The sequence below is a fragment of the Schistocerca piceifrons genome, chromosome X (assembly GCF_021461385.2).
Source record: "Schistocerca piceifrons isolate TAMUIC-IGC-003096 chromosome X, iqSchPice1.1, whole genome shotgun sequence".
NCBI lineage: Eukaryota > Metazoa > Arthropoda > Insecta > Orthoptera > Acrididae > Schistocerca > Schistocerca piceifrons.
In genome coordinates, this window is record NC_060149.1 from 209068875 (window position 1) to 209080881 (window position 12007).

Below are 12007 nucleotides of genomic sequence, written 5' to 3' on the forward strand. Positions count from 1 at the left end.
AGGCATTTTCAGCTAGAATTAATGGCAATGAGTCCAGTAACTGAAGAGTCCATCGCATGAAAGATTCCCCATCAACTCTCGTATATACGAGGTACTGGGGTGAATAAGCTTCACTGCCATCCTTGGCCTGGTGTTCCTCCTATGGTGGGGCCAGGCAGGGGAACAATTTGGGGTCATATTTCTTAGCACTGAAGTTCAACTTTGTCGCTTAGAGGCTGCTGGCGGCGGACCACCAGCAAGAGATGACGTACTACGCTTCATGGCATGTCAGTAGAAGAGGAGCGGAAGGAAATACAAAAATCGTCAACATTTAAGAAAGGGGATCCTGAGGACCCCACTGCTGCTGCAAGACCATTAATGGCAATTAAAGAAAGTGGGATACTCAGTACAGAGCCCCCTGGAACCCCATTCTCTTGGATGTGGGGCAAACTCCGTGAAGCATCAACGTGAACTCTGGAAATGTGGAGCGATAAACAGTTCTGTATAAAAATCAGGAGCAGACTCCAGAGACCCCACTCGTGCAGAGTAGTTAGGATGTGGTGCTGCCAAGGGGTATCATAGGCTTTCATCAGGTCAAAAAAGATGGCAATAAGGTGATGATGCCAAGAAAAGGTCGTTTGGATGGCAGACACCGAATAGACCAAGTTGTCAATGGTAGAGTGATCTTGGCGAATATTGCCCTGGGACGGAGCCAGAAGCCCAGAGACTCAAAGAGTCAACACAACCACTGCCTCACCATCCGTGCGAAGAGCTTGCACAGAATGTTAGTGTAGCTGATAGGACGATAGCTATCCACGTCTAGTGGATTCTTACTAGGTTTTAGCACTGGAACGATGATACTTTCTCACCACTGCGACGGGAATTCGCCGTCGCTCCAGATATAGTTGAAGACAGCAAGGAGGTGGTGCTGGTAGTCTGCTGACAGATGTTTAATCATTTGGGAATGGATGTGGTCTGGTCTAAGGGATCTGTCACGACAATTGGCAAGGACACAGAGAAATTCCCACTCACTGAAAGAATCATTATATGGCTCAGAGTGATGCAGAGCAAAACATAGGTGGTGTTGTTCCACCTGCTGTTTTAGGAGGTAAAAGGCAGGCAGTAATTCTCAGAAGCAGAGGTGTGAGCATAATGTTTGGCAAGACACTCTCTCATTACGTCTGGATCAGCATCTACAACTCCATGTGTAGAAATTTCAGGTATACCTGCATGGGTCTGACATCTGTAAAGGCATCTGAGTTTGGTCCAAAAGTGGGAAGGAGAGGTTCATGTTCTAATGGCATAGATGTATCATTCCAAACGCTCCTGCTTATGTCATTTGATGAGCTGAGAGATCTGGGCACAGAGCCATTTGAAGGCAATGAAGTGCTCCAGGGACAAGTGGCTCTTATGACATTGGAGAGCCCACCTATGGTCTAATGGCTGTAGTGATTTCCAGCTACCACCAAGGCACTGACTTCCACCAAGGGCAACCTGAGGAACAAGGGATTGCCGATTCAGCTACAGCAACAACGGTAGTAGTGATGGTGTTGATCCCGTCATTGACATTGCCATGCAACAGAGATTCAACAGTGGTAGCGGAGGTGAAAGCATACCAATCACCCATGGTAAGAGCCCATCTGAGCAAGCGCCTAGGTGAGTGATGCTGAGGGAGGGACAGAAAGAGTGGAAAATGATCACTACCACAAAAGTCTTCATGATCTCTCTGATGGATGGACGGGAGAGGGCCAGGACTGCAAACCGAGAGCTCAATGACTGAGTATGTGCTATGTGCCACACTGTGGGCACCTGTACTGAGGAGGCAAAGGTTGAGTTGCCATGAAGGGTGGGGATCTGCATTGTGGGAAACCAGGTTTCCTGAAGTGCAGTGCAAAAAGCAGGTGTAACACTTAAGAGCTGTCGTAACTTAGCCAGGTGGGGAAAAAGCCATCACGATTCCACTGGATGATGGCACTTTTTGCTGTCTGGGAAGGCATGAAGGGACCAAAGAGGCAAATTACACCTCAGGGTCGCCTGCCACCACCAGTTGAGTGCTCGCATCCAGTACCATTGCTTCTGAGGCGTCAGTGAGCTCTAGGTCCTCAGGGGATGACAGAATCTCCACTTCTTCCGTGGACGTGGAACTGTTAGGGAGTGGTGGTATGGGGACCACTGGAGTCTCCCATTTCTGAACAGGCTTCTTTGTCTGTTTGCCCTCTCACCACTCTTTAGTGACTTGCTGAGAGAGCTTCTCTGAAGTAGCTTCAGGAATAGAGGAAGACCGTGAAGCTCTTTGACCAGCAGCTAGTGGCTCCCTCAGCCACTGGCTGGTGTCCACTTTACCACCCACAGGGGGAGACTGTGCAAGGTAGAGCCCAATGGATCCCTTCCATGCAAGAGGAGCCAGAAGAGGCTGCTGCTTCTTCAGCTGAGGGGGGGAGGGGGGGGGGCAATTTCCGTGGCATTTCGGGGTGGCGGTGCTCCAAGAGTAGAAGCTTTGGGAGCAAAGAGAAGAAGATGTGGCCCCAGCTCCCAAGAAAGGGGACTAAGATGGGCGTCCCTGAGGGTCTATGGGAGAAAGCTTAGACGAGGAGCGTAAGGGCATCAAATGAGGGTGACATCATCATAGGGACAGCACAAGACAACAACATTCAAACAGGATTCAACCTTTCATATTTCAGTTTAACCTCATGGTAAGACAGCTTGTCCAGGATCTTTTACACTACAAGTTTTTGCTCCTTTTGGAGTACCGTGCAGTCTGGCGAGCATGGGGAGTGGTGTTCTCCACAGTTGACACAGGTGGGAGGAGGAGCACATGGAGTATTCAGATGAATTGGGCGTCCACAGTTTTGACGTGTGGTGCTGGAATTGCACCGAGAAGACACAGCACTTACAGCACTGCATAGGGTGAGGGCCATATGGTTTGACATCACAGTTGTATACCATCACCATGACCTTTTCAGGTAACGAATCACACTCAAAAGGCCAAGATGAGGGCACCAGTGACAACCCTATTATCCTTAGGGCCCTTGTACGCATGCTGGACAAAGTGAACACCCCGTCGTTCTAAACTGGTGCAGAGCTCGTCATCGGACTGCAACACAATGTCACAATGAAAAGTAATTCCCTGGGCCATGTTGATGGTTTTATGAGGAGTGACCGAAACAGGAATATCACTCAACTTGTCACAGGTGAGTAACGTCTGGGACTGGGCAAGGGATGCCATTTGAATCAGGACTGACGCATTGCACAATTTGGGTAGTGCTGTCACTTCCCAAACTTATCCTCCATGTGTTCAACAAAAAATAGAGGCTATGTATCCAGAAAGGAGTCCCCATCGGTTCTGCTACACACTAAATAACGATGCGAATATAGTTCTCTTCCTTCTATAGCCCTACGTTCCTCCAATGGCATAGCTAGGGAGGGGAATGATTTAGGGTCATATTTCGTGGCACTGAATTCAACCTACCCTTTCTTAGAGACTGCTGAGGCCATTCAGTCTGCAGGAAAAGATGACTTGGCCACTTCATTTTGGGTCATCTGCCCTAATGCCACCCACTCCGATCACGGTATCTCACCCAGCAACAGCAAAGGGCACCTGGCGCAATGGCCATTGCTGGGAGTCCAGATGCCCCACTATAATGGGTGTCTACTCCTTGGAATATATTGTGGATGCTGCAGCTCAGGCATCAGTCGTGCGATCCCTGGGTAGTTAGGGGGTACGACCAAGAGGGTACATGGCAACCCCTGCACAATGGACTGGTTACCATGCTGGATATTGGGTGCATAGAAATCCAGTATTGTCATGTAGCAAAAGAGGACAACGGACAATGGATGGAGATTATGCACCACGTAAGATGTCCTTCAAAAACAGCTGGAATATTGGGGGCGTTGCAGCACCGTCACAATAATGGGTACAGAAGATGTAAACACACAAAGGATGTAAGATGCACCACGTAATGTGTCCTTCACCAAATGGCCCACACTTCTGAAAATTTGGACTGTGTGGAGGCCACACCCTAAAAGGGAACCATAATGTATTAGGCCGAAAAGTGGGACACTCCTTTCAGTCGCCTCTTATGACAGGCAGGAAAATCTCGGGCCTATTCTAACCCCCGAACTCACAGGGGGGAATGGTCATGCACACAATAAAACATTGTGGATTAAGCAATTGTTGTGTGGTTTCTTCTCTTAGAAGATACATTAAGGAAAAGTAAACCTATGTTTATAGCACTTGTAGACTCAGAGAAAACTTTTGATAATGTCAACTGGAGTATGTTCTTTGAAATTATGAAGGTAGCAGGGATAAAATGCAGGAAGAGGAAGATTATTCACAACTTGTACAGGAAATAGATAGCAATTATAAGAGTCAAAGGACAGTAAATGAAAGCTGTAATTGGGATGGGACTGAGACACGGTTGTAGCCTATCCAAAATGTAATTCAATCTGTATACTAAGCAGGCTGTAAAGGACACCAAAGAAAAATTTCAAGGCAGAGTTAAAGTTCACTGAGAAGAAATACAAATTTGAAGGTTTGCCAATGACACTATAAATCAATCGGAGATAGCAAAGGGCTTGGAAGAGCAGTTGATTGGAATGGATAGTATCTTGAAATGAGGATGTAAGATGAACATCAACAAAAGCAAAACAAGAGTAATAGAATGGAATCGAATTCAATCAGGTAATGCTGAGTTAATTAGATTGTTAACACTTATAGTAGTAGATGAGGTTTGCTATTTGGCAGCAAAATAAATTATGATGGATGAAGCAGAGGGGATATAAAACATAGACTGGCAATGGCAAGAAAAGCGTTTCTAATAAAGAGAAATTTGTTAACATTGAATATAGATTTAAGTGTTAGGAAGTCATTTCCGAGAGTATTTGTGCAGAGTGTAGCCATGTACAGAAGTGAAACATGGATGACCGACAGTTTAGACAAGATGGGAATAGAAGCTTTTGAAATGAGGTGGTACAGAAGATTACTGAAGATTAGGTGGGTCAATCACATTACTAATGAGGAGATACTAAATAGGGTAGAGAAGAAAAGAAATTTCTGACACAACCTGATGAGAAGAAGGGGTTGGCTGATAGGGCACATTCCAAGACATCAAAGAATCACCAATTTAGTATTGGCGGGAAGTGTGTGGGGTAAAAATTGTAGAGGGAGAACAAGGGGTGAATACAGTAAGCAGATTCAGAAGGATATAAGTTGCAGTAGTTATCATAAGTTGCAGTAGTTATCATAAGTTGCAGTAGTTATCATAAGTTGCAGTAGTTATCATAAGTTGCAGTAGTTATCATAAGTTGCAGTAGTTATCAGGAGATGAAGAGGCTTGCCCAAGATAGAGTAGCATCTAGAACTGCATCAAACATGTCTTTGGACTGAAGACCACAATAACAACATAATTCATACAACAAAGTAATATCCATGTTAATCACTTCAGCACTGGGAACATCAGTAACCGAAGCAGAAATTCGAAAATCTCAGGAACACAAAGCAGTGTAACTGCTACCACCCAAGAAAGGAGAAAGCTCAACATTAAGGTGGAAGAGCTGCCAGTTGGCAGACCACCACAAACCAAGAGACCCAATAAGATCCTCCACCCCGCCCCCTCCCAAAACAGAGAGAGAGAGAGAGAGAGAGAGAGAGAGAGAGAGAGAGAGCTTGTGCATGTATTTGAGCATATCTACAGTTGGTGGAGCTTTTACCAACCAACAAGTTTAGGTGATACAATATCACAGCTGCCTGACCTCAGGTCCAAATATTATCAATCTGATCAACAAATAAACAGATGCACTGACATGCCTGGGCAGTTTGTGGCCTACTGTAGAAATTCATCATAATGGCCTAAATCAACATTCACAATCATGCTGGGTGAACTTTAAAAGTGTTCTGATGAGTTGCACTACATGTTATATGACTAGAGAGATTAATGTCAGACAAAATATGCTATCAGTGCCTTCATCAGGCTTCATTACTACATGTATTTCTTAAATTTAACAAAATGTGAATTGTGGTAACTCGAAAGACTTCACACTGAACTTCTTAAAATATGAATCTAGCAGTTCAGTGTTGTTCCTAACACAAAATTAAAATACATTTACCACCTAAAAAATGTTAAATAAAATTAAGTGCCTGGAATCCATGGTTTATTAACTCCAGAGACAAACCCCACAGAAATTATTTTTCACTATAATAATGTTAACTTGCTAGTAACTCTCCAATGAAGCCACAAGAGAAAAATTTAGCTGTCTTTTCTAAGATGGCACTAATCCACACGGGGTACAAATGTTAAAAAAAAAAAAAAATTAGATTGGCACAAATATTAGTAACAGTACTTCTGATAGAATCAAACAACAGAAACTCGGGTAGGAATATCAACAATGTAGGAAAAGACAGAGAGCTGCTTAACATAAAGATAACACACTAAGTTGCTGGAGTTGGTGCTCATGAGTGCATGAGGTGTGCTTGCTTGTGTGAATGAATAGTGTTGTTTCTCTTTTTCCAATGAAGACTGAGGTCAACAGCTTATGTCTAAGCATCTTTCAATTATACCTGTCTGCAACTTAGGGTGTTATCTTTATGGTAAGTAGCTATTTATCTTTTCCTACATTGTTAATACTTCTGGTAGAACACACAATAATCCCCTTCAAGAATTTACTACAAACCATCTCCAACATTAGTAGCCAGTAATAGGGCAGGGAAGAATGACAAGCACCTGTGAATGTCACCTAGGGAACTGGTGTTGGAAAATGATCATAATTATTCTAATTGTTATGAGATCATTTCTCCTGTAAAGAATTTATATATTATTTTCAAATTCTGTCCCTTCACACTCAAAGGAAAATATGGAGACCAGATCAAGGAAATACCACATAAAACCAATGTCCAGTCAGGAAAGTATTGAAGTTGTAAAATTTCAAAGGCTTTTCTGTTTGGTAATAGTTGAGTTATTCATCAATTTTAAAAAAATGTTTACGTATCTGTATTATTTATTAACAAGATGAAATTGAAAAATATTTGTGTGCGTTCCACACAGAAATGATACTAACCAACAGTCATCTTAAATGCTACCCAATTCTGAACTACTGTTATGCCAGACACCTTACATTTTCAGCTGTAATGATTTGTTACAACCACAACAGTCTTGGACCTTAACATCTATGTTATCTACACTCAGTGAAATATTACATTAAACTGTTTCCAAACCAAAGTCAACTATTGTAACAGTGAAACAGGACTAATGGGCAAAATAAAAATAAACAACAACAGTACCTCTTTCAAATGAAGATTAAATTGTTGTGTCAATGGCCTCCTACTGTGATACCAAAAACGTTCATTTTTTGAAAATATTCGCACTTGTGTCTCAATTATAAATCTCACTGGTTCTTGGATTCCTTTTATCACAAGATCTACAGCAACTGTCAAATAATCTTGAAGTGTTGGGTTATTCAGCGACTCGAAAGCTGGTTCTGTAGGATCCCAGTGACCATATATAAGATATGAACCAAGCTTATCACCAGACTCTGAGCATGGATGAGCCTCCTGAAACAAAAGGATAAATAAATTAGAATTATCAGTGGCAGATTTGGAATCTTACAACCACAAAACACTTCATGAAGTGAATATGTAAGGAGCCCAATTTACATCATTTCTCATATTGGAACAACATCCTCTCTCTTGGCCATCTCATTACTGTGTTATATCATGAATAGTGTTAAATAACACCAATACTAATCATTTTGGTGATTTTATTGGTTTACTTCAGTACAGAGATGTGGACCACATTTCATGCAAATGATTAGATCGTTATGCAGTTCTCCTTTATTTATACATTGCCCTTACAATAGATGAACTCTAAATTTGAATAGATATAAACCTGGCAGATTATAACTGTTTGCTGGACTGGATACCATCTAAGCTGTCCAGGCACAACTCATAAGTACTTCACATCGGTCAACCCCATAAAGAAAGAGCTTAAAATTATCAAATTCACAGCTCGCCAGGCAGTTGGAGAACTGTACATGCCTATCCGAGCTATAGAAGACTGTGCATACTCAACATGGTAGCCGCACATCCTCGGTTGATGGCACGTCTGTAAATAGATAACATACTGCATGATCATAATTTGTAAGCCAAATTTCAGTGGAGTCAAATACAATTTGGAAAAAGCCTACAATGTTACACTGCCCTGCCACCTCACACAGATTTTGCCAGATCTGACAAGTACTTGTGCATCTGATTCCTTTGCCATGTTCAGAGTCTGCTATTAAAATAACACAGCAGTAACAACAAACAGTGAACCAATTTGCCCTTCCTCTTCCAAAACTAACAACAGAATCATTCAATCTGACATGCCGAAACATGTCCTGAAATTTTTTATACAGGAAGAATATACCGAACGGAAGACCCCATAAAGAAAGAGCTTAAAATTATCAAATTCACAGTTCGCCAGGTGGTTGGAGAACTGTACATTCCTACTCGAGCTATAGAAGACTGTGCATACTCAACATGGTAGCCGCACATCCTCGGTTGATGGCACATCTGTAAATAGATAACATACTGCACGATCATAATTTGTAAGCCGAATTTCTGTGTTTGGTGATAGTTTCTCTGAAAAAATTGTCTGCAGTTACTGTTCATTCACACTGGCAACACATTTAATATCCACGATAATTACCAGTTGCACAAGTTGCAACATGATTGCAGATTAAACAGTAATCCACAAAGTGTAGAACGAATGTCTTTTATTTCTGCCAATGATCACAAAACGTTTGGTCCTTAGACTACTGGTATCGGTCAGCAATGAGAATCTTCAAATCTGCAGCAAAACATGGGAAATGAAATACAAATAGTGAACAGATTACATCATAGAACAATAAAATATGCTACAATGAAATATTTGGCATGCCCAATACAGACTTTACCTATTGTGCTCTTCATTTACTGCATACTGTACAATTTTATAATTGATGAACATGTATAGACTTACATTAGCAACATGTAACAAGCTTAAGGCACAAACATACATTGTGCCTACTGTACTGCAGTTTGTTATGAACAGTAGCAATGAAGACAGTGACTCTGCCAGAACTGTGGCCTAGTTTATACCGCATTTTAAATATGTATGACAATGCTAAGCTGATTTTGTGTATATTCTGTGATGGTGCCAATACAGCTTTATTAAACTAGGTTTTTTATAAAACAGGTATGCCTCAGAAGTGCATGTTTTCACATCCATGAAAGTAGTAATTTTTCATTATGGCATATCTTATTGTTCCAAGATGTTGTGTGTTCACTAGTTGCATTTCGTTTCCCACATTTTGCTGCAGACCTGAAGATGGTCATTGCTGACCAAAACGAATAGTCTAAGGGCCAAAAGTTTTGTGATCATTGGCAGAAATAAAAGAATTTCATTCTAATTACTATTTGCTTTTGCACTGGCATAAGTGTTAACAATGGAGATAAAATTGAACCAATATTCACTTTGTTTAACCCTTAATGTTATGCAATGAGTAAACCCAGTTTTGTTTCATAAAAAAAATTATGACCATGAACTGTAAAGATGGTAGAAAGACTTAAACGAAGTAATAAATATATACTAAAATAAAACTGTGAAATAAAAATTATCCAAAAGATTTATCATACAGAGTGACTACAAAGTCCCATTACCCCAATTAATAACTGAGAGAAACCCCTAAACTTGAATAAATAACATGAACAACAGTTCTTTAGAGGAGTTTTCTTGAGACATGAGCAATGTAAAGGTGCACGAGAGGCAATGCACTGTTACTGATAGACATCTACGAGACTAGGCCCTCCAAATTGCAGCTGAGCTGAACAGTGCTGACTTCAAGCCTTCTTTGACCTGGTTAAGCGGAGTCAAGAAATCATACAGCATAGGAAGTCACAAAACAATGAAGTTTACTTCAAGTAAAAGTGTAAAGGAGATGGCATTAATTCATAGCTGATACGAAGATGAAGCTCGGTGTTACCCCCACATCTCCTGTGTGTAATGCCAGTCAGTCAGGTTTCGTGATATAACTGCAAAAAAAAATCACACTTTATCATTTCAAGGTGAAAAAAGACAGAGTCTGTTGTGCAATCGAGTATCACTGTGTCATATTCACATACAAGAATGACAGTGTTAAGTATGAGTGGATTACTATTGCTGCGGTTTTATACCTGTCTTTATATCAAGACATATTAGAAACAAAAATTAAAAAAGGGGCTGTTTAGTGGAAAAAAATCTTCTAATCAACCTATCAAAATCTGGAAAAATAGCAAAGAATAATTTTTAACATTTCATTCAAAACAGTTTCTAGTCATTTCCAGAAATTAATTCATTGATTTTGATGGTGCGTGGCCTAGGCATCATTATAACTCTGTCTTTAGGAGAACAATGGAAAGACTGTTGATATACTTCAGATTACACCCAGAAAAACCACTGTGACACTTGCTAAAGAAGTTATTCGACTGTGGAAAGTATTTTTAGAGAAACTGTCAGACAATATAATTTCCAATAGCCTTATGTCATTTGATGTTTATCAACACAACAGAATTGTTAAATTTCAGTCATTCGTGCATTATCAGTATGCTTGGTACAAAGTACAATAAGTAGAACAATGGCCATGACCATTTCTTATTTCCCACAATTATGTCTGTCTAAAACTAGTAATTACTGTGACATGCCTGAAAGCACCAATTTTTCATCAGGTGTGCCTGGTGTAAGGAAAATGTTTGTTTTCATCATTCAAATGACACTTCCCTTTATTGTGATGACTATGGGGAATAAACAAGGAACTGTTTCATTCTTATTAAAATATGCATTATTGAGAAATTATGATAAGAACTGTTTTGCATGAATTGTTATAAAACGATGTATGTGCAAGAACTACAGTAGAACCCCACACTTACACACTTTTCAAGGGACTTAAATAAAATGGTTAAAAATTGTGACAACGTAAAATGTGGGAAATGATGTTTTAAGCTGTAAGTCATGTATAGGATACCGCCTTACATTTTCACAATTTATGTATGATATATGTACATAATAGGCATCAAAATACTTGTCAGGGACTTGTTTATTATCTAATTACTGCTGATGTAACTGGAAACAATAACTGTCTGGGAAGCAGAAATGTTTGACTCAATTTCATATGACATAATCGACATTTTTGGAAAGCCTGCAGGTGTCATTCATTATTTAAATAATGAAACAGTGCACTAGTTACCAGTTGTATAGAAAACACCACACACACACACACACACACACACACACACACACGCATTGATTGTTTGTGTAACATTTAAGCAAGTACTGTACTTGACAACAAGAATAAATTCTCAAAACATGTTTTGCTCAGGATGAAAAAATACGTAATTAGCGCTATGTTTTTGGTTTAGACATTTGAGCATTGCAAAGTGAGTGAAGATGTCAACTAGCACAAGTGGCCAAACGACAAAACATGCTGAATATGGTTCGACAAAAGTGTCACAACAATCATGAAACTGCACATGCTCCGTGGAGCATGGCACGAATTTTTCCAATTTTTACATATTTACCAGTTCAAATCCACTGAATAGAGCACCCTGTTGTCAAGAAATTAGCCACGTAATGTTTGTAAACTCTACTTGTCTGCCAACATCACATGCCAGCGTCATTTTACGTCACTTTTTTCTGCATGAGCATTTTTTCATACAGTGTAAATTGTGGGAAAATTATAAGTATGTTGATGCAAAATTGGTCCAAATTAACATCTCTTGTCCCTATCTTAGTGTTTATCTGTGTATACATTTTTAAAACATATTAATATCATCATCTTCTATGTGCTCTAACTTATTACATTATTTTACTTACCTTTTGCACTCTGATCCCTTTGTCACTGGCAGTTCAATTTTAATCAATCTTCTATTTAGCATTCCTATTTTCCTGCTTTTCTTCAAGCCTTTGGTTTACACACTTACCGTTTTTTGATCTGAAAATTCTCTCTTTCTTTCAATGAAAGGCTTCAGAACTTAAAAACC

The 12007-nt window shown here is 40.2% G+C and overlaps 1 protein-coding gene across 1 annotated transcript in view; it reads right to left on the reverse strand.

Annotated features, from left to right (window-relative positions):
• LOC124721618 (rab GTPase-activating protein 1-like) overlaps positions 1–12007 on the reverse strand; it is a 158140-nt gene that overhangs the window by 102435 nt on the left and 43698 nt on the right. Inside the window, exon 6 of the mRNA XM_047246677.1 lies at positions 7256–7525. Within this exon, the coding sequence (XP_047102633.1) occupies positions 7256–7525 (270 nt within the window). The remainder of the gene's footprint in view (positions 1–7255; positions 7526–12007) is intronic.